The following is a 19,725-nucleotide window of genomic DNA, read 5'->3' on the forward strand; positions in this document are numbered from 1 at the left end:
AAGAGTCTCTAGGTCCATCATTGCTTGTGACAAATGGCAATCCTTTCCTTTTCTCTTTAGGACCGAGTGATCGTTCCTTGGGACATCTATGCCACATCTTCTTGGGCCCGCCGTTCGAGGACGGGCACTGGGGTTTCTTCCGTGTCGTGGCTATGGCAAATAGTGCTGCAGTGTGCACGGCGAGTATGGACCTTTAGACCTCTCCGAGGTTTGTTCTCTGCGGGTGTGCACCCAGGACGGGGTGTGCTCGGTCAGATGGGAGCTCTCTTTGGTCCTCATGAAACCCCAGGCATCCCCGCTGCCAACCACCACCCACCATCCCACCCTGAGCCCCCAGCAATGGCACACCCGAGACTGGACATCTGGTCCTGGTGAGTGGGGACTTGGGTCTCTGGGGCGGGACGGTGGGCCCACCCTGTTCCGACCGGGTCTGGCCCCCGTCTGGCACTCCGTTTCTGTGGCTCGCTTGCCAGCGTCCTAGCCAGCGCCCGGAGCCCCAGCCCACCGCCGAGCCTGAGCAACCTGCCGCACCGCGCGCCAGCCCGCCCACACGGCGTGCTCTCCCACCACCTCCCTCACGCCACAGCCCCCTCAGGGTCACCGCCTGCCCTCTGCCTCTCCCGCCAGACCCCAGGCTCGGCCCCATCTACCCGCCACCGTCCCCCTGCAGCCCCGGGCCATCCCTCACACGCCCTGCCCTGCCCTGGCGTTCACCAGTGCGGGCCTGCCTCCAGCTCCGCAGACCCACCCCTGCCACCCGCCCACCCCGACCGCAGACCTGTCCCAGCCTCACACGGGTGCCTGGCACGGCGTCGCCACCGCCTCCATGCTTCTGCAGAGGCCCTGCTCGAGTGGCCGGCCCATCTTTCGGCCAGGTCCCCGCGAGTCCCATGCCTCCCCCTTCCCGCCGGCCCTCCACGCAGACACCACGCCCAAGCACCCCTGGGCCTGCCTCCCCGCACCCTGCTCGCTGCCGCCCCCTCTCCCTGCGATGGCTCTGCCCCGGTCCCTGATCCTCGTGGGGCACCCACCAGCCATGGCCCCAGGCAGCTTCGTCCCGCACTCTCACCCACGCACGCTGACGCCCACGGCCCCGGCAGGGGCGTCGAGGAAACCTCCTGCGGCGACGGCTAGCACGCGTCAGGCCACAGGTTCTCCTTTTGCCCAGGGGACTCAGCTTTGTCCCGTCGCCCCCGAGCGTGCCGCCCTCGCCGCAGGATGGTGCCCTTCGTCGGCCGTCCACTCCCCCACCCCACCCCCCAAAGGACACAGTCCTTCAACAGTCGTGAAACCCTTTGGGGTTACAGACGGGCTCAAGATTGGGCTAAGGGGAGATTGTGGGTGGCGATGACCCCCGGCGAGAGTTCCTGGGGACGACGATGACAGTCTGTGGAGAGGGATGGAGTTGATCCTGGACAGACAGATTGGAGAGAATGGCAAAGTAGGAGATGTCATATCTAGGGCAGGGGTGCGTGGAACAGGGCGCTGTGTGTGTGTGTGTGTGTGTGTGTGTCTGCGTGTCTGCGTGTGCACCCAGGTGCCCCCCTTTGGTTCGTTGTCGGGGAGGGACATCTGGGAAACCTTGCCTCACTCCGGTAGGATTGAGAGCTGTGCTCAGGCAAGGGAAACACCATGTTGGTCGGCGTGTCCACCCTGGCCGGCATCACTGCCTGGGGCGCATCTGCCACCTCCCGGCTGGTTGGCTGGGTTTTCCCGGCCGGCCCGCCCCGCCGGGATCTGTGTGCTCCCTCACTTCCCCCGCGCGGTGCTGTGACTCGCAGCACAGGCCCACATTCGTCTTCACCCCTTTGCCTCGGGGAGAGCGAAGAAGAAGTCAAGAGCCTCTTGATGAAAGTGAAAGAGGAAAATGACAAAGTTGGCTTCAAACTCAACATTCAGAAAACTAAGCTCGTGGCATCCGGTCCCATCACTTCATGGCAAACAGATGGGGAAACAATGGACACCGGGAGAGACGTCACTGAGGTGGGGGGGGCTCCCCCAAATCACTGCAGCCGGTGGCCGCGGCCATGAAATTAAAAGACGTCCGCCTCTTGGGAGAAAAGCTCTGACCAAGCTAGACAGTATGTCGAAAAGCAGAGACATGACTCTGCCACGAGGGTCCATCTCGTGAAAGCCACGGTCTGTCCAGCAGTCACGGACAGATGTGAGAGTTGGAGCATAAAGAAAGCTGAGCGCTGAAGAATCGATGCTTTTGAACTGCGGTGTTGGAGAAGACTCTTGAGAGTCCCTTGGACTGCCAGGAGATCCAACCAGTCAATCCTAGAGGAAATCAGTCCTGAATATTCATGGGAAGCCCTGAGGCTGAAGCTGACACTTCATTCAGTCCTCTGGCCACCTGACGCAAAGGACTGACTCCCTGGGAAAGACCTCGACGGAAGGCAGGAGGAGACGGGGACGACACGCCACGCCAGAAGGTGAGATGGTTGGATGGCATCGCCGACTCGCTGGACCTGAGTTTGAGCAAGCTGCGGGAGTTGGTGATGGCCAGGGAAGCCTGGGCTGCTGCAGCGACTGAACCCATCGATACCGACGCCTCCCGGGCGCCGTGGTCCGCCTCCCAGAGCCCACTCAGGACCAGCACCCTCTTGGAGTCACCAGCGGCGCACGGGAGTCACAGCCAGCCCGGGACCTGGCACTCAATGGCCCAGCCGCCCAGAGAGGTGGCTGGCACGCGGGGCATGGGGAGGCAGGCGTGTCCGTGGCCACTGGCCCCACTCCCAGAGGCAGATCCCCCTCGCTCGTCTTCGGCTGTGGCCACCGCCGCGGCCGCTGCCGGCCCGCGCTGGCGACCACCACAGCCCACGCCCCGACCCCTACCCCCACCCGCCCTGTCCGGCCCCACCTCCTCCCCACCACCACTGACAGCAGGAGAACCAGCACAAGCCCAGGAGCATCGCGGCCGCCACCAGGGGCAGCAGACGCCGCCCCTCAGGAGGGAGGGGGCGGGGGCTGGGGCTGGGAGGCCTCAGGCGGGTCGTGGTGGAAGCGGCGCGAGGTGGCCACTGCGGCCAAAAGGTTTGCCCCGGGGCACGGCGGGGCTGGCCTGAATCGTGCTTGGGCTGGAGGTGCAGGGTCCCGGGGCCTCTGTGGCAGCGCTGAGCAAGCGTAGGCTAAAAGGGTGGTGGGGTCGCCGGCGAGGAGATCGGCAGGTGGCGGGCGAAGGGGAAGAAGAAAGGCTTCCCTGACCGGGAATCGAACCCGGGCCGCGGCGGTGAGAGCGCCGAATCCTAACCACTAGACCACCAGGGAGCGTCGGGGTTCGGCCCTCGCCTGCTCCTGCCGAACCCAGCGCCTCCGGGCCGCCCGCCCGCCCGCGCCACCGTGGTGCCCACACTCGGCCTTGGCAAGGCAAGTCCAGCCGCCCGCCGGCCCTGTCTGTCCGCCTGCCCTGGCGGGCCGTCTTGCTCTCAGCAGCCTCAAAACACTGCGCGCGCCACCGGCTTCTCGCACACACGCCAAAAGCCGCGCGCCAGCTGCCTGGCTCCCTGCTCCCAGCTCTCTCTGCCCCGAACGCCCCTGCCGGGAGGGCGGCGGAGCTCAGCAAAAGGTCGGCCCGCTGCGTTGGCCGGGAATCGAACCCGGGTCAACTGCTTGGAAGGCAGCTATGCTCACCACTATACCACCAACGCTGCTCAGCCCGGGCCGCCGCCAGACGCCGGCCCCGGGCTCGCCCCAGCACACTCTCGCCGCCGCCGCCGCCGCATCCCTGCCCCGACGCCCCGTCAGCGGGAGGCTCTGCGCCGCCGCCGGCGCCACCAGCAGCCCACCAGCAACCCCATCCGCGCCAGCTCTACGCAGCGGCCGGGGTCCACCGGCCCCACCGCCCCGGGGCGGCGCTCCCGCGGCCTTGCGGCCCCCCGGCCGTTCGCTCCCCGCCGCGGCCCGCGAACGCCTCCGCCCTCACCCCCGGGGGGCAACGCGGGGCACGCGGCTTCCAGCAGCCAGCTGGCCAAAGCCCTTCTCCACCGTGCGCTGGGCGAGGCCACTTCCCACGACGACAGGGGGACACGGGAGCCAGCCGCCTGCAGGCGTCACGGCGCTCTGCCGCGCCGCGCCGGTCGCGAGCCTAGGAGCCCACTGAGGCAGCCCCTGTGGGCGGGCGGGCCGCAAGATCCGGCTATTGTCGGGCAAGGCCGTGGGGGTGGCCAAGGAGGCCGTCGCTCCGCCGTGGCGACCGAGCGCCCGGCGACGACAGAGGGCTCAGGCTGGAGGGCTGCACCGGTAGAGGCGGTCGGCGGTGGCCAGGCGCCTGGTCCAAAGGCGGACGGAGGAGACGAAGGGCCCTTGGGGGCCAGGCGGCAGGACAGAGAGCCACCGCGGCCACCAAAAAGGCTGTGTTGCCTCCCCGTCGGGGAATCGAACCCCGGTCTCCCGCGTGACAGGCGGGGATACTCACCACTATACTAACGAGGACGGCGGCGACCGCCCTGCCGCCCGGCCCCTCTCGGGCTCTCGGGCTGCCTGCCCACGCCTCCCCCGTGCCCAGCACGGGCCCCGACCCGACCGCCCACCAAACCAACCGCCTCGGTCACAGAGGCGGCCCGCGACCCCGACACGGACCCGGACCCCCCGGGGCACTGGACACTCCTCGTGCGCGCCGCCTCTTGCCTCCAACGCGGCCATTCCGCCGGGAGAAGGGGGTCCGAGAAGGCAAGCGAGGCTGCGAGGACACGGTGGGCGCGCGCCGGCCCGCGTCTGGCGAGGAGGGGCGCGGGTGAGGAGGGGACGGCCCGCCAAGGGCCGGGCTGGGTCCGGGGCGCGACCGGCGGCGCAGCCAGGCGCCTCGGCCGGCCCCGTCGCTCACCCACGCCAGACGGCCGCCTGCCTGCCTGGCGCGGCGCACCGCGCGGCCCGCCACGGGCGCCGGGGCTCGCGCCGCGTCGGGTCTCAGCCAGGCGAGCGGCCACGCGCCCGCCCAGGCCCGCCGTCAGGATGGCCGAGCGGTCTAAGGCGCTGCGTTCAGGTCGCAGTCTCCCCTGGAGGCGTGGGTTCGAATCCCACTCCTGACAAGCCAGCCTTTTGGCCCGCCGGACAAACGCACCCGTCCTCCCCGCGCCACAGCCTTTCTCCACACACGCCCGCCCCCCGCCACCAGGAACCTTCAGTCCTTCTCAGCGCAGCTTTCCTCCCCAGGTGTCTGCGGCTGCAGCTGCTGCTTTTCCGGCCTCCCCGCCTGCGCCTCGCGCACCCTCGCCCACCCTCCCACTCGCAAGGCCCCACCCCGCCCCACCCCCGTCGGCGCCGACGCACGCGGCCCCGCGCCGGGTGGCGAGCCCTCCTCGCTTCGCGGGCGCCGCGACTTCTGCCTGCTGAACGGCCAAGTCGCTCTCGCAGCCTTGCTTCCACGTCCGCCCCCGGCCGCTCCCCCTCCGGCCGGCACCCTGTCGTCCGCGCCCGCGCCGCCGGCCCGCCTGCGCCACCCAGCCACACCCAGGCGGCCGAGCCCCCCCCCCGCCTTGCCCGCCAGGGGGCTGCTGCGTGCCCTCCACGCTTCTCCGCCTTGCGGCCTCGGCCGGGCCACACCTGCCTGCCTCCCGCCCGGGACGCGCGCCACGCACCCTTGCTGCGGGCCGGCGAACACCGGCCTTCCGTGCACGAACCCGTCCCGGGAAGGGCGCTCGGCTGGGGTGGGAGCGGAAGCCCTGCGTGCCCGTCCAGCCCAGCCACAGGCGCCCAGCCCGCGCCCCGGCCCTCGGCGCCACCGCGCCCGTTCCCGGGGGGAGGGGGGGGAAGCCGCCGCCCGGGCCGGAGCCAAGCGCGGCCTGGCGTGCTCCCTGCCTCAGCCGGCAGTCCCCGAGCCAGGAGCCGCTCTGCCCAAGGGCCCCTCCTCACCACCACCACCACCCACCCTGTCAGAGCGGAGCGCCCGCGAGCGCCGTCGGCCAGAGCGCAGGAGCCAGGCTCACAACGCCTTTGGGTCCTGGGGCCTGAGCGCCGCTCGGGGCGGCGGCGGGGGCGCCCCGGGGAGTCGCGCTCCCGCGCTCGCGAGCACCCAGCACAGGCCGAGCCCGGGGTCCCGGCCCCCGCCCGCAATGGCACGCTCCATCCCGCCCCTGCCGGAAAGCCAGCCCGCCAGAGGGGTTTTGGGTCGGGACCCGGCAGGTCGCTGAGAGGAACGTCGGCGCGCGGCCGCGGCGACCACGCAGCGCCTGCCCACGCAGACGGCGTCGGCTCCTGGCCCCCTCGGGCGACACCGACAGCGTCGCGGCGGCCGTGGTCGGCGCAGAAGGCGCGGGACCGGCCGAGTGGGCCGGCGGCCCGCCGCCCCGGGGTCCCTCCGAGAGCGCCGCGCCCTGGGGTCCTGCACGTGCCCGGACCCTGGCTTTGAGGTCGGCCGCCCGTCGTCTCCTGCTCGGATGGAGCAGACAGATGCCCACTGGGCGAGCGGTGAGCAGTGACGGGCGGGTGTTGGCCAGCGCCTCTGGGGCGGCGTCGGGCGGCGGCGGCCACCGGTGCATGGGTGGTTCAGTGGTAGAATTCTCGCCTGCCACGCGGGAGGCCCGGGTTCGATTCCCGGCCCATGCAACCCCAGCGTCCCCTTTTGGTCCCGCACTGCAGTCCCAGAGCCGAGCTAGGTCTGCCCGCTCCAAGGCGCTCAAGGGAGCGCTCCTGCAACCGCTGGCTGCTACCTGCCGCCCGCTGCCTCTCCCACGCAGCTGCCCACGACCCCTCCCGCCCCCACACACGGCCCTGCTGCCAAGCCGCTGTGGCCCCAAGCCCTGCGGGCTCAGCCGCCCGTGTGCCCAGACACCTCCCTTGTGGTTGCTGGCTTCCTCACGCGGACCCAGCCGGTGGCTCACGGATTGCGCTGGAAGGCACACCCCACCTCTGGCAGCCGCCGGCCCCACCTCTTCACCTTTCCCAACGTCTGTCTCCAAGCTCCCTGGCTCACTCTCGCCACACTCCGAGAATCAATCACCCTCCGTTTGCACAGCCAGGAGCAAGGAAGTTGCCACATCTGGCAAGGATACCTCCCTTTTCCCTGGAGGGTCCCTGGAGCATCAGCTTGCAGGAGGAGTTCCTCAGAAGTCCACACGCTCCCGGCCCTGGGCCCAGATCGGTTTCCAACAGCAACGCCCTCACCACCTCACACACCACCCCCTCCCCTGAAACCCTCTTGCCCGCCTCACCTCAGCATCAGCCCTGCTCCGCCAGTAACACCACCTCAGCCTGCACCCTCACCATCCCCCTGCTCCCCCAAACGCACCCATCCCACCCACCCCCACCCCTGCTCCCCACCTCCCCCATCTCCACTGCCCCCCTCCCGCCCACGCGCGCGCCCGGTTCCTCCATGAGCCATCCCAAATCCTACTCTTGTCAAGGAACCCGCCTCTGCCTTTGTCCCACTGGCCCGTCTCCCCCCAACCCCAACCCCAACCCCAACCCTTGGGCTCTTCCTTTTTCTGCTTCTTCCAACGCCAGTAGACCTGATTTCCTTTCCCGGGTTAGTCTCAGGTGCACGGCACAGTGATTCAGTCCCCTGTTCTTTTCCAGGTGATTTTCCAGCGTAGGTTGAGGCGAGATACGAATACAGATCTCATGCTACGGAGGAAAGCTTTGTTGCTTATCTCCTGTAGGTATACTAGCTCCTCTCTCTTGATCCGCCTCCAACTTCGTCCGTCCGCTGCCTTTCCCCTTGGGTAGCCCTATGGACGTTTTCTATGTCTGAAGGTCGTTTTCCCTTTTGCACATAGATTCATTTGCATTCGTTGGCAGAGTCCACAGAGCTTTGTCCCTCTGCACCCGACTCACTTCACTCAGTGGACCCTTCTGTGGGTCCGTCCAGCGTCGCGGCCCGTGGCGATGGCCGCTCCTCCTTGACGGCTGCGTCATATTCCACGGTACACATATACCTCTTCTTCTCGTGCCGGCCACGTGCCGCCGGGCACTTGGGCGTTCCCCATGTCTCGGCTCTGGCACAGAGGGCTGCGATGACCCTGGGGGATGCCTGCATCTCCTCCCAGCAGGGGTGATGTCTTTTCCCGATGGGTACCCGGGATTGGGTTTGCTGGATCACAGCGTAAGCTCTTCTTTTTCCTATTGCTGGACTGATCCTCGACTGATTGACTTCCAGGGAGCAGTAGATGTTGTTCTGGAAGTGTAGCTGGTCTACACCCTGCTGTCCGTTTCCGCTGGACAGCGTCGTGATTCCGTCCTGTGTGTGTAGGATGATGTTTTCAGATCGCTTTCCATTACAGGGGGTGACAGGCGATTGCATCCTATTCCCTGTGGTATCCGGTGTGTCTTTGCTGGTCGTCTCCTTTCTACTCAGCACGAGTACGGTATATCCGTTGAGCCCGGCTCTTCATTCATCCCTCCGTCCCTGACTTTGCCCTTGGGAAGCCCGAAGCTGCTTTCCTGTGTCTCGGGGGCTGTCGCTGCTTGGCACAGGGATGAATTTGTACAACACTTTCGATTCCACCCATCTGTGACCTTGTCTGTTCGACTCCCCTCACCAAGGGTCATATTCTGCAGCTCCGGCCGCTGTTGCTGCCAGTGACACTATGTGACTCTTGTGGACGGCTCAGTGACATCCTGTTCTCTCCCTGTCTCTGACAGCGCATCTTCGTGGGTGAGCCGCTGGGGATGGGCACTAGGGGTTTCTCCCCGTCTTGGCTACGGCAAACGGTGCTGCCACGACCGTGGGGTTTGCATGTGCCTTTCTGAATGAAGAGTTGAGCCTTTCACGGATATGGACCCCGCTCGCCTGTCTCCCGCTTACTCAGTTACCTATGGTATTCAGTGTCCTTTTGAAAGCTTACTCCAAAGTCATAGTAGCGGTTGTTGTGGAAGTAGAGTGGATTTCCAACATTGGGCTCCTTTCCGATGGACTGCAACGTGATTCTGTTTCCCAGGTACAGATTTCAGATTTCATGTATGTTTTCAGACTCTTTTCCACTTGAGGTTATTACAGGGTACTGACTCTTATTGCCTGTGTTGAACTGGACAACCTTGGTGCGTCTCCCATCATAGGCGGTCCTGCGTATCTGTTCGTTGCAGCTCCAGAGTCATCCCTCCACCGCTGCCCTTCCGCCTGCCTTACACCAAGGCGGTTTTCTGCGTGAGCCGGTCTCTCTTTGGCAAATAGGTTCGTTTTGTATTCTTTTACACGTTCCACATGCTTTTGTCCAACTCGGTCTGACATTCTTCACCAAGTCTAAGAGTCTCTAGGTCCATCATTGCTTGTGACAAATGGCAATCCTTTCCTTTTCTCTTTAGGACCGAGTGATCGTTCCTTGGGACATCTATGCCACATCTTCTTGGGCCCGCCGTTCGAGGACGGGCACTGGGGTTTCTTCCGTGTCGTGGCTATGGCAAATAGTGCTGCAGTGTGCACGGCGAGTATGGACCTTTAGACCTCTCCGAGGTTTGTTCTCTGCGGGTGTGCACCCAGGACGGGGTGTGCTCGGTCAGATGGGAGCTCTCTTTGGTCCTCATGAAACCCCAGGCATCCCCGCTGCCAACCACCACCCACCATCCCACCCTGAGCCCCCAGCAATGGCACACCCGAGACTGGACATCTGGTCCTGGTGAGTGGGGACTTGGGTCTCTGGGGCGGGACGGTGGGCCCACCCTGTTCCGACCGGGTCTGGCCCCCGTCTGGCACTCCGTTTCTGTGGCTCGCTTGCCAGCGTCCTAGCCAGCGCCCGGAGCCCCAGCCCACCGCCGAGCCTGAGCAACCTGCGGCACCGCGCGCCAGCCCGCCCACACGGCGTGCTCTCCCACCACCTCCCTCACGCCACAGCCCCCTCAGGGTCACCGCCTGCCCTCTGCCTCTCCCGCCAGACCCCAGGCTCGGCCCCATCTACCCGCCACCGTCCCCCTGCAGCCCCGGGCCATCCCTCACACGCCCTGCCCTGCCCTGGCGTTCACCAGTGCGGGCCTGCCTCCAGCTCCGCAGACCCACCCCTGCCACCCGCCCACCCCGACCGCAGACCTGTCCCAGCCTCACACGGGTGCCTGGCACGGCGTCGCCACCGCCTCCATGCTTCTGCAGAGGCCCTGCTCGAGTGGCCGGCCCATCTTTCGGCCAGGTCCCCGCGAGTCCCATGCCTCCCCCTTCCCGCCGGCCCTCCACGCAGACGCCACGCCCAAGCACCCCTGGGCCTGCCTCCCCGCACCCTGCTCGCTGCCGCCCCCTCTCCCTGCGATGGCTCTGCCCCGGTCCCTGATCCTCGTGGGGCACCCACCAGCCATGGCCCCAGGCAGCTTCGTCCCGCACTCTCACCCACGCACGCTGACGCCCACGGCCCCGGCAGGGGCGTCGAGGAAACCTCCTGCGGCGATGGCTAGCACGCGTCAGGCCACAGGTTCTCCTTTTGCCCAGGGGACTCAGCTTTGTCCCGTCGCCCCCGAGCGTGCCGCCCTCGCCGCAGGATGGTGCCCTTCGTCGGCCGTCCACTCCCCCACCCCCCCCCCCCAAGGACACAGGCCTTCAACAGTCGTGAAACCCTTTGGGGTTACAGACGGGCTCAAGATTGGGCTAAGGGGAGATTGTGGGTGGCGATGACCCCCGGCCAGAGTTCCTGGGGACGACGATGACAGTCTGTGGAGAGGGATGGAGTTGATCCTGGACAGACAGATTGGAGAGAATGGCAAAGTAGGAGATGTCATATCTAGGGCAGGGGTGCGTGGAACAGGGCGCTGTGTGTGTGTGTGTGTGTGTGTGTGTCTGCGTGTCTGCGTGTGCACCCAGGTGCCCCCCTTTGGTTCGTTGTCGGGGAGGGACATCTGGGAAACCTTGCCTCACTCCGGTAGGATTGAGAGCTGTGGTCAGGCAAGGGAAACACCATGTTGGTCGGCGTGTCCACCCTGGCCGGCATCACTGCCTGGGGCGCATCTGCCACCTCCCGGCTGGTTGGCTGCGTTTTCCCGGCCGGCCCGCCCCGCCGGGATCTGTGTGCTCCCTCACTTCCCCCCGCGCGGTGCTGTGACTCGCAGCACAGGCCCACATTCGTCTTCACCCCTTTGCCTCGGGGAGAGCGAAGAAGAACTCAAGAGCCTCTTGATGGAAGTGAAAGAGGAAAATGACAAAGTTGGCTTCAAACTCAACATTCAGAAAACTAAGCTCGTGGCATCCGGTCCCATCACTTCATGGCAAACAGATGGGGAAACAATGGACACCGGGAGAGACGTCACTGAGGTGGGGGGGGGGGGCTCCCCCAAATCACTGCAGCCGGTGGCCGCGGCCATGAAATTAAAAGACGTCCGCCTCTTGGGAGAAAAGCTCTGACCAAGCTAGACAGTATGTCGAAAAGCAGAGACATGACTCTGCCACGAGGGTCCATCTCGTGAAAGCCACGGTCTGTCCAGCAGTCACGGACAGATGTGAGAGTTGGAGCATAAAGAAAGCTGAGCGCTGAAGAATCGATGCTTTTGAACTGCGGTGTTGGAGAAGACTCTTGAGAGTCCCTTGGACTGCCAGGAGATCCAACCAGTCAATCCTAGAGGAAATCAGTCCTGAATATTCATGGGAAGCCCTGAGGCTGAAGCTGACACTTCATTCAGTCCTCTGGCCACCTGACGCAAAGGACTGACTCCCTGGAAAAGACCTCGACGGAAGGCAGGAGGAGACGGGGACGACACGCCACGCCAGAAGGTGAGATGGTTGGATGGCATCGCCGACTCGCTGGACCTGAGTTTGAGCAAGCTGCGGGAGTTGGTGATGGCCAGGGAAGCCTGGGCTGCTGCAGCGACTGAACCCATCGATACCGACGCCTCCCGGGCGCCGTGGTCCGCCTCCCAGAGCCCACTCAGGACCAGCACCCTCTTGGAGTCACCAGCGGCGCACGGGAGTCACAGCCAGCCCGGGACCTGGCACTCAATGGCCCAGCCGCCCAGAGAGGTGGCTGGCACGCGGGGCATGGGGAGGCAGGCGTGTCCGTGGCCCCTGGCCCCACTCCCAGAGGCAGATCCCCCTCGCTCGTCTTCGGCTGTGGCCACCGCCGCGGCCGCTGCCGGCCCGCGCTGGCGACCACCACAGCCCACGCCCCGACCCCTACCCCCACCCGCCCTGTCCGGCCCCACCTCCTCCCCACCACCACTGACAGCAGGAGAACCAGCACAAGCCCAGGAGCATGGCGGCCGCCACCAGGGGCAGCAGCCGCCGCCCCTCAGGAGGGAGGGGGCGGGGGCTGGGGCTGGGAGGCCTCAGGCGGGTCGTGGTGGAAGCGGCGCGAGGTGGCCACTGCGGCCAAAAGGTTTGCCCCGGGGCACGGCGGGGCTGGCCTGAATCGTGCTTGGGCTGGAGGTGCAGGGTCCCGGGGCCTCTGTGGCAGCGCTGAGCAAGCGTAGGCTAAAAGGGTGGTGGGGTCGCCGGCGAGGAGATCGGCAGGTGGCGGGCGGAGGGGAAGAAGAAAGGCTTCCCTGACCGGGAATCGAACCCGGGCCGCGGCGGTGAGAGCGCCGAATCCTAACCACTAGACCACCAGGGAGCGTCGGGGTTCGGCCCTCGCCTGCTCCTGCCGAACCCAGCGCCTCCGGGCCGCCCGCCCGCCCGCGCCACCGTGGTGCCCACACTCGGCCTTGGCAAGGCAAGTCCAGCCGCCCGCCGGCCCTGTCTGTCCGCCTGCCCTGGCGGGCCGTCTTGCTCTCAGCAGCCTCAAAACACTGCGCGCGCCACCGGCTTCTCGCACACACGCCAAAAGCCGCGCGCCAGCTGCCTGGCTCCCTGCTCCCAGCTCTCTCTGCCCCGAACGCCCCTGCCGGGAGGGCGGCGGAGCTCAGCAAAAGGTCGGCCTGCTGCGTTGGCCGGGAATCGAACCCGGGTCAACTGCTTGGAAGGCAGCTATGCTCACCACTATACCACCAACGCTGCTCAGCCCGGGCCGCCGCCAGACGCCGGCCCCGGGCTCGCCCCAGCACACTCTCGCTGCAGCCGCCGCCGCCGCCGCCGCCTCATCCCTGCCCCGACGCCCCGTCAGCGGGAGGCTCTGCGCCGCCGCCGGCGCCACCAGCAGCCCACCAGCAACCCCATCCGCGCCAGCTCTACGCAGCGGCCGGGGTCCACCGGCCCCACCGCCCCGGGGCGGCGCTCCCGCGGCCTTGCGGCCCCCCGGCCGTTCGCTCCCCGCCGCGGCCCGCGAACGCCTCCGCCCTCACCCCCGGGGGGCAACGCGGGGCACGCGGCTTCCAGCAGCCAGCTGGCCAAAGCCCTTCTCCACCGTGCGCTGGGCGAGGCCACTTCCCACGACGACAGGGGGACACGGGAGCCAGCCGCCTGCAGGCGTCACGGCGCTCTGCCGCGCCGCGGGGGCGTCGCGAGCCTAGGAGCCCACTGAGGCAGCCCCTGTGGGCGGGCGGGCCGCAAGATCCGGCTATGGTCGGGCAAGGCCGTGGGGTGGCCAAGGAGGCCGTCGCTCCGCCGTGGCGACCGAGCGCCCGGCGACGACAGAGGGCTCAGGCTGGAGGGCTGCACCGGTAGAGGCGGTCGGCGGTGGCCAGGCGCCTGGTCCAAAGGCGGACGGAGGAGACGAAGGGCCCTTGGGGGCCAGGCGGCAGGACAGAGAGCCACCGCGGCCACCAAAAAGGCTGTGTTGCCTCCCCGTCGGGGAATCGAACCCCGGTCTCCCGCGTGACAGGCGGGGATACTCACCACTATACTAACGAGGACGGCGGCGACCGCCCTGCCGCCCGGCCCCTCTCGGGCTCTCGGGCTGCCTGCCCACGCCTCCCCCGTGCCCAGCACGGGCCCCGACCCGACCGCCCACCAAACCAACCGCCTCGGTCACAGAGGCGGCCCGCGACCCCGACACGGACCCGGACCCCCCGGGGCACTGGACACTCCTCGTGCGCGCCGCCTCTTGCCTCCAACGCGGCCATTCCGCCGGGAGAAGGGGGTCCGAGAAGGCAAGCGAGGCTGCGAGGACACGGTGGGCGCGCGCCGGCCCGCGTCTGGCGAGGAGGGGCGCGGGTGAGGAGGGGACGGCCCGCCAAGGGCCGGGCTGGGTCCGGGGCGCGACCGGCGGCGCAGCCAGGCGCCTCGGCCGGCCCCGTCGCTCACCCACGCCAGACGGCCGCCTGCCTGCCTGGCGCGGCGCACCGCGCGGCCCGCCACGGGCGCCGGGGCTCGCGCCGCGTCGGGTCTCAGCCAGGCGAGCGGCCACGCGCCCGCCCAGGCCCGCCGTCAGGATGGCCGAGCGGTCTAAGGCGCTGCGTTCAGGTCGCAGTCTCCCCTGGAGGCGTGGGTTCGAATCCCACTCCTGACAAGCCAGCCTTTTGGCCCGCCGGACAAACGCACCCGTCCTCCCCGCGCCACAGCCTTTCTCCACACACGCCCGCCCCCCGCCACCAGGAACCTTCAGTCCTTCTCAGCGCAGCTTTCCTCCCCAGGTGTCTGCGGCTGCAGCTGCTGCTTTTCCGGCCTCCCCGCCTGCGCCTCGCGCACCCTCGCCCACCCTCCCACTCGCAAGGCCCCACCCCGCCCCCCCCCCCGTCGGCGCCGACGCACGCGGCCCCGCGCCGGGTGGCGAGCCCTCCTCGCTTCGCGGGCGCCGCGACTTCTGCCTGCTGAACGGCCAACTCGCTCTCGCAGCCTTGCTTCCACGTCCGCCCCCGGCCGCTCCCCCTCCGCCCGGCACCCTGTCGTCCGCGCCCGCGCCGCCGGCCCGCCTGCGCCACCCAGCCACACCCAGGCGGCCGAGCCCCCCCCGCCTTGCCCGCCAGGGGGCTGCTGCGTGCCCTCCACGCTTCTCCGCCTTGCGGCCTCGGCCGGGCCACACCTGCCTGCCTCCCGCCCGGGACGCGCGCCACGCACCCTTGCTGCGGGCCGGCGAACACCGGCCTTCCGTGCACGAACCCGTCCCGGGAAGGGCGCTCGGCTGGGGTGGGAGCGGAAGCCCTGCGTGCCCGTCCAGCCCAGCCACAGGCGCCCAGCCCGCGCCCCGGCCCTCGGCGCCACCGCGCCCGTTCCCGGGGGGAGGGGGGGGAAGCCGCCGCCCGGGCCGGAGCCAAGCGCGGCCTGGCGTGCTCCCTGCCTCAGCCGGCAGTCCCCGAGCCAGGAGCCGCTCTGCCCAAGGGCCCCTCCTCACCACCACCACCACCCACCCTGTCAGAGCGGAGCGCCCGCGAGCGCCGTCGGCCAGAGCGCAGGAGCCAGGCTCACAACGCCTTTGGGTCCTGGGGCCTGAGCGCCGCTCGGGGCGGCGGCGGGGGCGCCCCGGGGAGTCGCGCTCCCGCGCTCGCGAGCACCCACCCAGCACAGGCCGAGCCCGGGGTCCCGGCCCCCGCCCGCAATGGCACGCTCCATCCCGCCCCTGCCGGAAAGCCAGCCCGCCAGAGGGGTTTTGGGTCGGGACCCGGCAGGTCGCTGAGAGGAACGTCGGCGCGCGGCCCGCGGCGACCACGCAGGCGCCTGCCCACGCAGACGGCGTCGGCTCCTGGCCCCCTCGGGCGACACCGACAGCGTCGCGGCGGCCGTGGTCGGCGCAGAAGGCGCGGGACCGGCCGAGTGGGCCGGCGGCCCGCCGCCCCGGGGTCCCTCCGAGAGCGCCGCGCCCTGGGGTCCTGCACGTGGCCCGGACCCTGGCTTTTGAGGTCGGCCGCCCGTCGTCTCCTGCTCGGATGGAGCAGACAGATGCCACTGGGCGAGCGGTGAGCAGTGACGGGCGGGTGTTGGCCAGCGCCTCTGGGGCGGCGTCGGGCGGCGGCGGCCACCGGTGCATGGGTGGTTCAGTGGTAGAATTCTCGCCTGCCACGCGGGAGGCCCGGGTTCGATTCCCGGCCCATGCAACCCCCAGCGTCCCCCTTTTGGTCCCGCACTGCAGTCCCAGAGCCGAGCTAGGTCTGCCCGCTCCAAGGCGCTCAAGGGAGCGCTCCTGCAAACCGCTGGCTGCTACCTGCCGCCCGCTGCCTCTCCCACGCAGCTGCCCACGACCCCTCCCGCCCCCACACACGGCCCTGCTGCCAAGCCGCTGTGGCCCCAAGCCCTGCGGGCTCAGCCGCCCGTGTGCCCAGACACCTCCCCTTGTGGTTGCTGGCTTCCTCACGCGGACCCAGCCGGTGGCTCACGGATTGCGCTGGAAGGCACACCCCACCTCTGGCAGCCGCCGGCCCCACCTCTTCACCTTTCCCAACGTCTGTCTCCAAGCTCCCTGGCTCACTCTCGCCACACTCCGAGAATCAATCACCCTCCCGTTTGCACAGCCAGGAGCAAGGAAGTTGCCACATCTGGCAAGGATACCTCCCTTTTCCCTGGAGGGTCCCTGGAGCATCAGCTTGCAGGAGGAGTTCCTCAGAAGTCCACACGCTCCCGGCCCTGGGCCCAGATCGGTTTCCAACAGCAACGCCCTCACCACCTCACACACCACCCCCCTCCCCTGAAACCCTCTTGCCCGCCTCACCTCAGCATCAGCCCTGCTCCGCCAGTAACACCACCTCAGCCTGCACCCTCACCATCCCCCTGCTCCCCCAAACGCACCCATCCCACCCACCCCCACCCCTGCTCCCCACCTCCCCCATCTCCACTGCCCCCTCCCGCCCACGCGCGCGCAGCCCGGTTCCTCCATGAGCCATCCCAAATCCTACTCTTGTCAAGGAACCCGCCTCTGCCTTTGTCCCACTGGCCCGTCTCCCCCCAACCCCAACCCCAACCCCAACCCTTGGGCTCTTCCTTTTTCTGCTTCTTCCAACGCCAGTAGACCTGATTTCCTTTCCCGGGTTAGTCTCAGGTGCACGGCACAGTGATTCAGTCCCCTGTTCTTTTCCAGGTGATTTTCCAGCGTAGGTTGAGGCGAGATACGAATACAGATCTCATGCTACGGAGGAAAGCTTTGTTGCTTATCTCCTGTAGGTATACTAGCTCCTCTCTCTTGATCCGCCTCCAACTTCGTCCGTCCGCTGCCTTTCCCCTTGGGTAGCCCTATGGACGTTTTTCTATGTCTGAAGGTCGTTTTCCCTTTTGCACATAGATTCATTTGCATTCGTTGGCAGAGTCCACAGAGCTTTGTCCCTCTGCACCCGACTCACTTCACTCAGTGGGACCCTTCTGTGGGTCCGTCCAGCGTCGCGGCCCGTGGCGATGGCCGCTCCTCCTTGACGGCTGCGTCATATCCACGGTACACATATACCTCTTCTTCTCGTGCCGGCCACGTTGCCGCCGGGCACTTGGGCGTTCCCCATGTCTCGGCTCTGGCACAGAGGGCTGCGATGACCCTGGGGGATGCCTGCATCTCCTCCCAGCAGGGGTGATGTCTTTTCCCGATGGGTACCCGGGATTGGGTTTGCTGGATCACAGCGTAAGCTCTTCTTTTTCCTATTGCTGGACTGATCCTCGACTGATTGACTTCCAGGGAGCAGTAGATGTTGTTCTGGAAGTGTAGCTGGTCTACACCCTGCTGTCCGTTTCCGCTGGACAGCGTCGTGATTCCGTCCTGTGTGTGTAGGATGATGTTTTCAGATCGCTTTCCATTACAGGGGGTGACAGGCGATTGCATCCTATTCCCTGTGGTGTCCGGTGTGTCTTTGCTGGTCGTCTCCTTTCTACTCAGCACGAGTACGGTATATCCGTTGAGCCCCGGCTCTTCATTCATCCCTGCCGTCCCTGACTTTGCCCTTGGGAAGCCCGAAGCTGCTTTCCTGTGTCTCGGGGGCTGTCGCTGCTTGGCACAGGGATGAATTTGTACAACACTTTCGATTCCAACCCATCTGTGACCTTGTCTGTTCGACTCCCCATCACCAAGGGTCATATTCTGCAGCTCCGGCCGCTGTTGCTGCCAGTGACACTATGTGACTCTTGTGGACGGCTCCAGTGACATCCTGTTCTCTCCCCTGTCTCTGACAGCGCATCTTCGTGGGTGAGCCGCTGGGGATGGGCACTAGGGGTTTTCTCCCCGTCTTGGCTACGGCAAAACGGTGCCTGCCACGACCGTGGGGTTTGCATGTGCCTTTCTGAATGAAGAGTTGAGCCCTTTCACGGATATGGACCCCGCTCGCCTGTCTCCCGCTTACTCAGTTACCTATGGTATTCAGTGTCCTTTTGAAAGCTTACTCCAAGTCATAGTAGCGGTTTGTTGTGGAAGTAGAGTGGATTTCCAACATTGGGCTCCTTTCCGATGGACTGCAACGTGATTCTGTTTCCCAGGTACAGATTTCAGATTTCATGTATGTTTTCAGACTCTTTTCCACTTGAGGTTATTACAGGGTACTGACTCTTATTGCCTGTGTTGAACTGGACAACCTTGGTGCGTCTCCCATCATAGGCGGTCCTGCGTATCTGTTCGTTGCAGCTCCAGAGTCATCCCTCCACCGCTGCCCTTCCGCCTGCCTTTACACCAAGGCGGTTTTTCTGCGTGAGCCGGTCTCTCTTCGGCAAATAGGTTCGTTTTGTATTCTTTTACACGTTCCACATGCTTTTGTCCAACTCGGTCTGACATTCTTCACCAAGTCTAAGAGTCTCTAGGTCCATCATTGCTTGTGACAAATGGCAATCCTTTCCTTTTCTCTTTAGGACCGAGTGATCGTCTCCTTGGGACATCTATGCCACATCTTCTTGGGCCCGCCGTTCGAGGACGGGCACTGGGGTTTCTTCCGTGTCGTGGCTATGGCAAATAGTGCTGCAGTGTGCACGGCGGAGTATGGACCTTTAGACCTCTCCGAGGTTTGTTCTCTGCGGGTGTGCACCCAGGACGGGGTGGTGCTCGGTCAGATGGGAGCTCTCTTTGGTCCTCATGAAACCCCAGGCATCCCCGCTGCCAACCACCACCCACCCATCCCACCCTGAGCCCCCAGCAATGGCACACCCGAGACTGGACATCTGGTCCTGGTGAGTGGGGACTTGGGTCTCTGGGGCGGGACGGTGGGCCCACCCTGTTCCGACCGGGTCTGGCCCCCGTCTGGCACTCTGTTTCTGTGGCTCGCTTGCCAGCGTCCTAGCCAGCGCCCGGAGCCCCAGCCCACCGCCGAGCCTGAGCAACCTGCGGCACCGCGCGCCAGGGTGGCACGCACGCTCACCCGCCAGCCCGCCCACACGGCGTGCTCTCCCACCACCTCCCTCACGCCACAGCCCCTCAGGGTCATCGCCTGCCCTCTGCCTCTCCCGCCAGACCCCAGGCTCGGCCCCATCTACCCGCCACTGTCCCCCTGCAGCCCCGGGCCATCCCTCACATGCCCTGCCCTGCCCTGGCGTTCACCAGTGCGGGCCTGCCTCCAGCTCCGCAGACCCACCCCTGCCACCCGCCCACCCCGACCGCAGACCTGTCCCAGCCTCACACGGGTGCCTGGCACGGCGTCGCCACCGCCTCCATGCTTCTGCAGAGGCCCTGCTCGAGTGGCCGGCCCATCTTTCGGCCAGGTCCCCGCGAGTCCCATGCCTCCCCCTTCCCGCCGGCCCTCCACGCAGACGCCACGCCCAAGCACCCCTGGGCCTGCCTCCCCGCACCCTGCTCGCTGCCGCCCCCTCTCCCTGCGATGGCTCTGCCCCGGTCCCTGATCCTCGTGGGGCACCCACCAGCCATGGCCCCAGGCAGCTTCGTCCCGCACTCTCACCCACCGCACGCTGACGCCCACGGCCCCGGCAGGGGCGTCGAGGAAACCTCCTGCGGCGATGGCTAGCACGCGTCAGGCCACAGGTTCTCCTTTTGCCCAGGGGACTCAGCTTTGTCCCGTCGCCCCCGAGCGTGCCGCCCTCGCCGCAGGATGGTGCCCTTCGGTCGGCCGTCCACTCCCCCACCCCACCCCCCAAAGGACACAGTCCTTCAACAGTCGTGA

At 67.0% G+C, this 19,725-nt stretch overlaps 2 protein-coding genes and 10 non-coding genes across 12 annotated transcripts; 6 read left to right on the plus strand and 6 right to left on the minus strand.

Moving 5' to 3' along the window:
* Positions 1 to 1,632: 1,632 nt before the first annotated feature.
* Positions 1,633 to 7,179, plus strand: LOC122676373 (basic proline-rich protein-like). The gene is made up of 10 exons (XM_043875540.1): positions 1,633 to 1,765; positions 2,583 to 3,126; positions 3,311 to 3,581; positions 3,658 to 4,242; positions 4,404 to 4,735; positions 4,835 to 4,947; positions 5,083 to 6,056; positions 6,124 to 6,492; positions 6,678 to 6,945; positions 7,157 to 7,179. Exons 1-10 carry the CDS (start codon positions 1,633 to 1,635, stop codon positions 7,177 to 7,179), a joined length of 3,612 nt encoding a protein of 1,203 aa, XP_043731475.1.
* TRNAE-CUC lies at positions 3,199 to 3,270 on the minus strand. Its single transcript has one exon. It is a non-coding gene; the product is annotated as a tRNA-Glu (tRNA).
* TRNAG-UCC lies at positions 3,579 to 3,650 on the minus strand. Its single transcript has one exon. It is a non-coding gene; the product is annotated as a tRNA-Gly (tRNA).
* TRNAD-GUC lies at positions 4,363 to 4,434 on the minus strand. Its single transcript has one exon. It is a non-coding gene; the product is annotated as a tRNA-Asp (tRNA).
* Positions 4,948 to 5,030, plus strand: TRNAL-CAG. Its single transcript has one exon. It is a non-coding gene; the product is annotated as a tRNA-Leu (tRNA).
* TRNAG-GCC lies at positions 6,476 to 6,546 on the plus strand. The gene has a single exon. It is a non-coding gene; the product is annotated as a tRNA-Gly (tRNA).
* Positions 7,180 to 12,383: 5,204 nt separating the features above from the next.
* Positions 12,384 to 12,455, minus strand: TRNAE-CUC. The gene has a single exon. It is a non-coding gene; the product is annotated as a tRNA-Glu (tRNA).
* Positions 12,456 to 12,763: 308 nt separating this feature from the next.
* Positions 12,764 to 12,835, minus strand: TRNAG-UCC. Its single transcript has one exon. It is a non-coding gene; the product is annotated as a tRNA-Gly (tRNA).
* Positions 12,836 to 13,339: 504 nt separating this feature from the next.
* Positions 13,340 to 16,528, plus strand: LOC122676374 (basic proline-rich protein-like). The gene is made up of 6 exons (XM_043875541.1): positions 13,340 to 13,440; positions 13,706 to 13,933; positions 14,033 to 14,162; positions 14,281 to 15,677; positions 15,885 to 16,095; positions 16,367 to 16,528. Exons 1-6 carry the CDS (start codon positions 13,340 to 13,342, stop codon positions 16,526 to 16,528), a joined length of 2,229 nt encoding a protein of 742 aa, XP_043731476.1.
* Positions 13,561 to 13,632, minus strand: TRNAD-GUC. Its single transcript has one exon. It is a non-coding gene; the product is annotated as a tRNA-Asp (tRNA).
* On the plus strand, positions 14,146 to 14,228 carry TRNAL-CAG. The gene has a single exon. It is a non-coding gene; the product is annotated as a tRNA-Leu (tRNA).
* TRNAG-GCC lies at positions 15,680 to 15,750 on the plus strand. The gene has a single exon. It is a non-coding gene; the product is annotated as a tRNA-Gly (tRNA).
* Positions 16,529 to 19,725: the final 3,197 nt, after the last annotated feature.

The sequence above is a fragment of the Cervus elaphus genome, chromosome 20 (genome assembly GCF_910594005.1).
Source record: "Cervus elaphus chromosome 20, mCerEla1.1, whole genome shotgun sequence".
In the NCBI taxonomy this organism is placed as follows: Eukaryota; Metazoa; Chordata; class Mammalia; order Artiodactyla; family Cervidae; genus Cervus; species Cervus elaphus.

Excerpts from the sequence above, each read along its gene's own strand:
- LOC122676373 (XM_043875540.1), top strand. The coding sequence starts at position 1,633 with ATGTTGGTCGGCGTGTCCACCCTGGCCGGCATCACTGCCTGGGGCGCA. Across the intron at positions 3,127-3,310 it reads TGTGGCAGCGCTGAGCAAGC|CGCCTCCGGGCCGCCCGCCC; the intron begins GTAGGCTAAAAG and ends TGCCGAACCCAG. Across the intron at positions 4,736-4,834 it reads TCTGGCGAGGAGGGGCGCGG|ACGGCCGCCTGCCTGCCTGG; the intron begins GTGAGGAGGGGA and ends CACCCACGCCAG.
- LOC122676374 (XM_043875541.1), top strand. The coding sequence starts at position 13,340 with ATGGTCGGGCAAGGCCGTGGGGTGGCCAAGGAGGCCGTCGCTCCGCCG. Across the intron at positions 15,678-15,884 it reads TCGGGCGGCGGCGGCCACCG|CTGCCCACGACCCCTCCCGC; the intron begins GTGCATGGGTGG and ends TCTCCCACGCAG. Across the intron at positions 16,096-16,366 it reads ACCTCTTCACCTTTCCCAAC|CATCAGCCCTGCTCCGCCAG; the intron begins GTCTGTCTCCAA and ends GCCTCACCTCAG.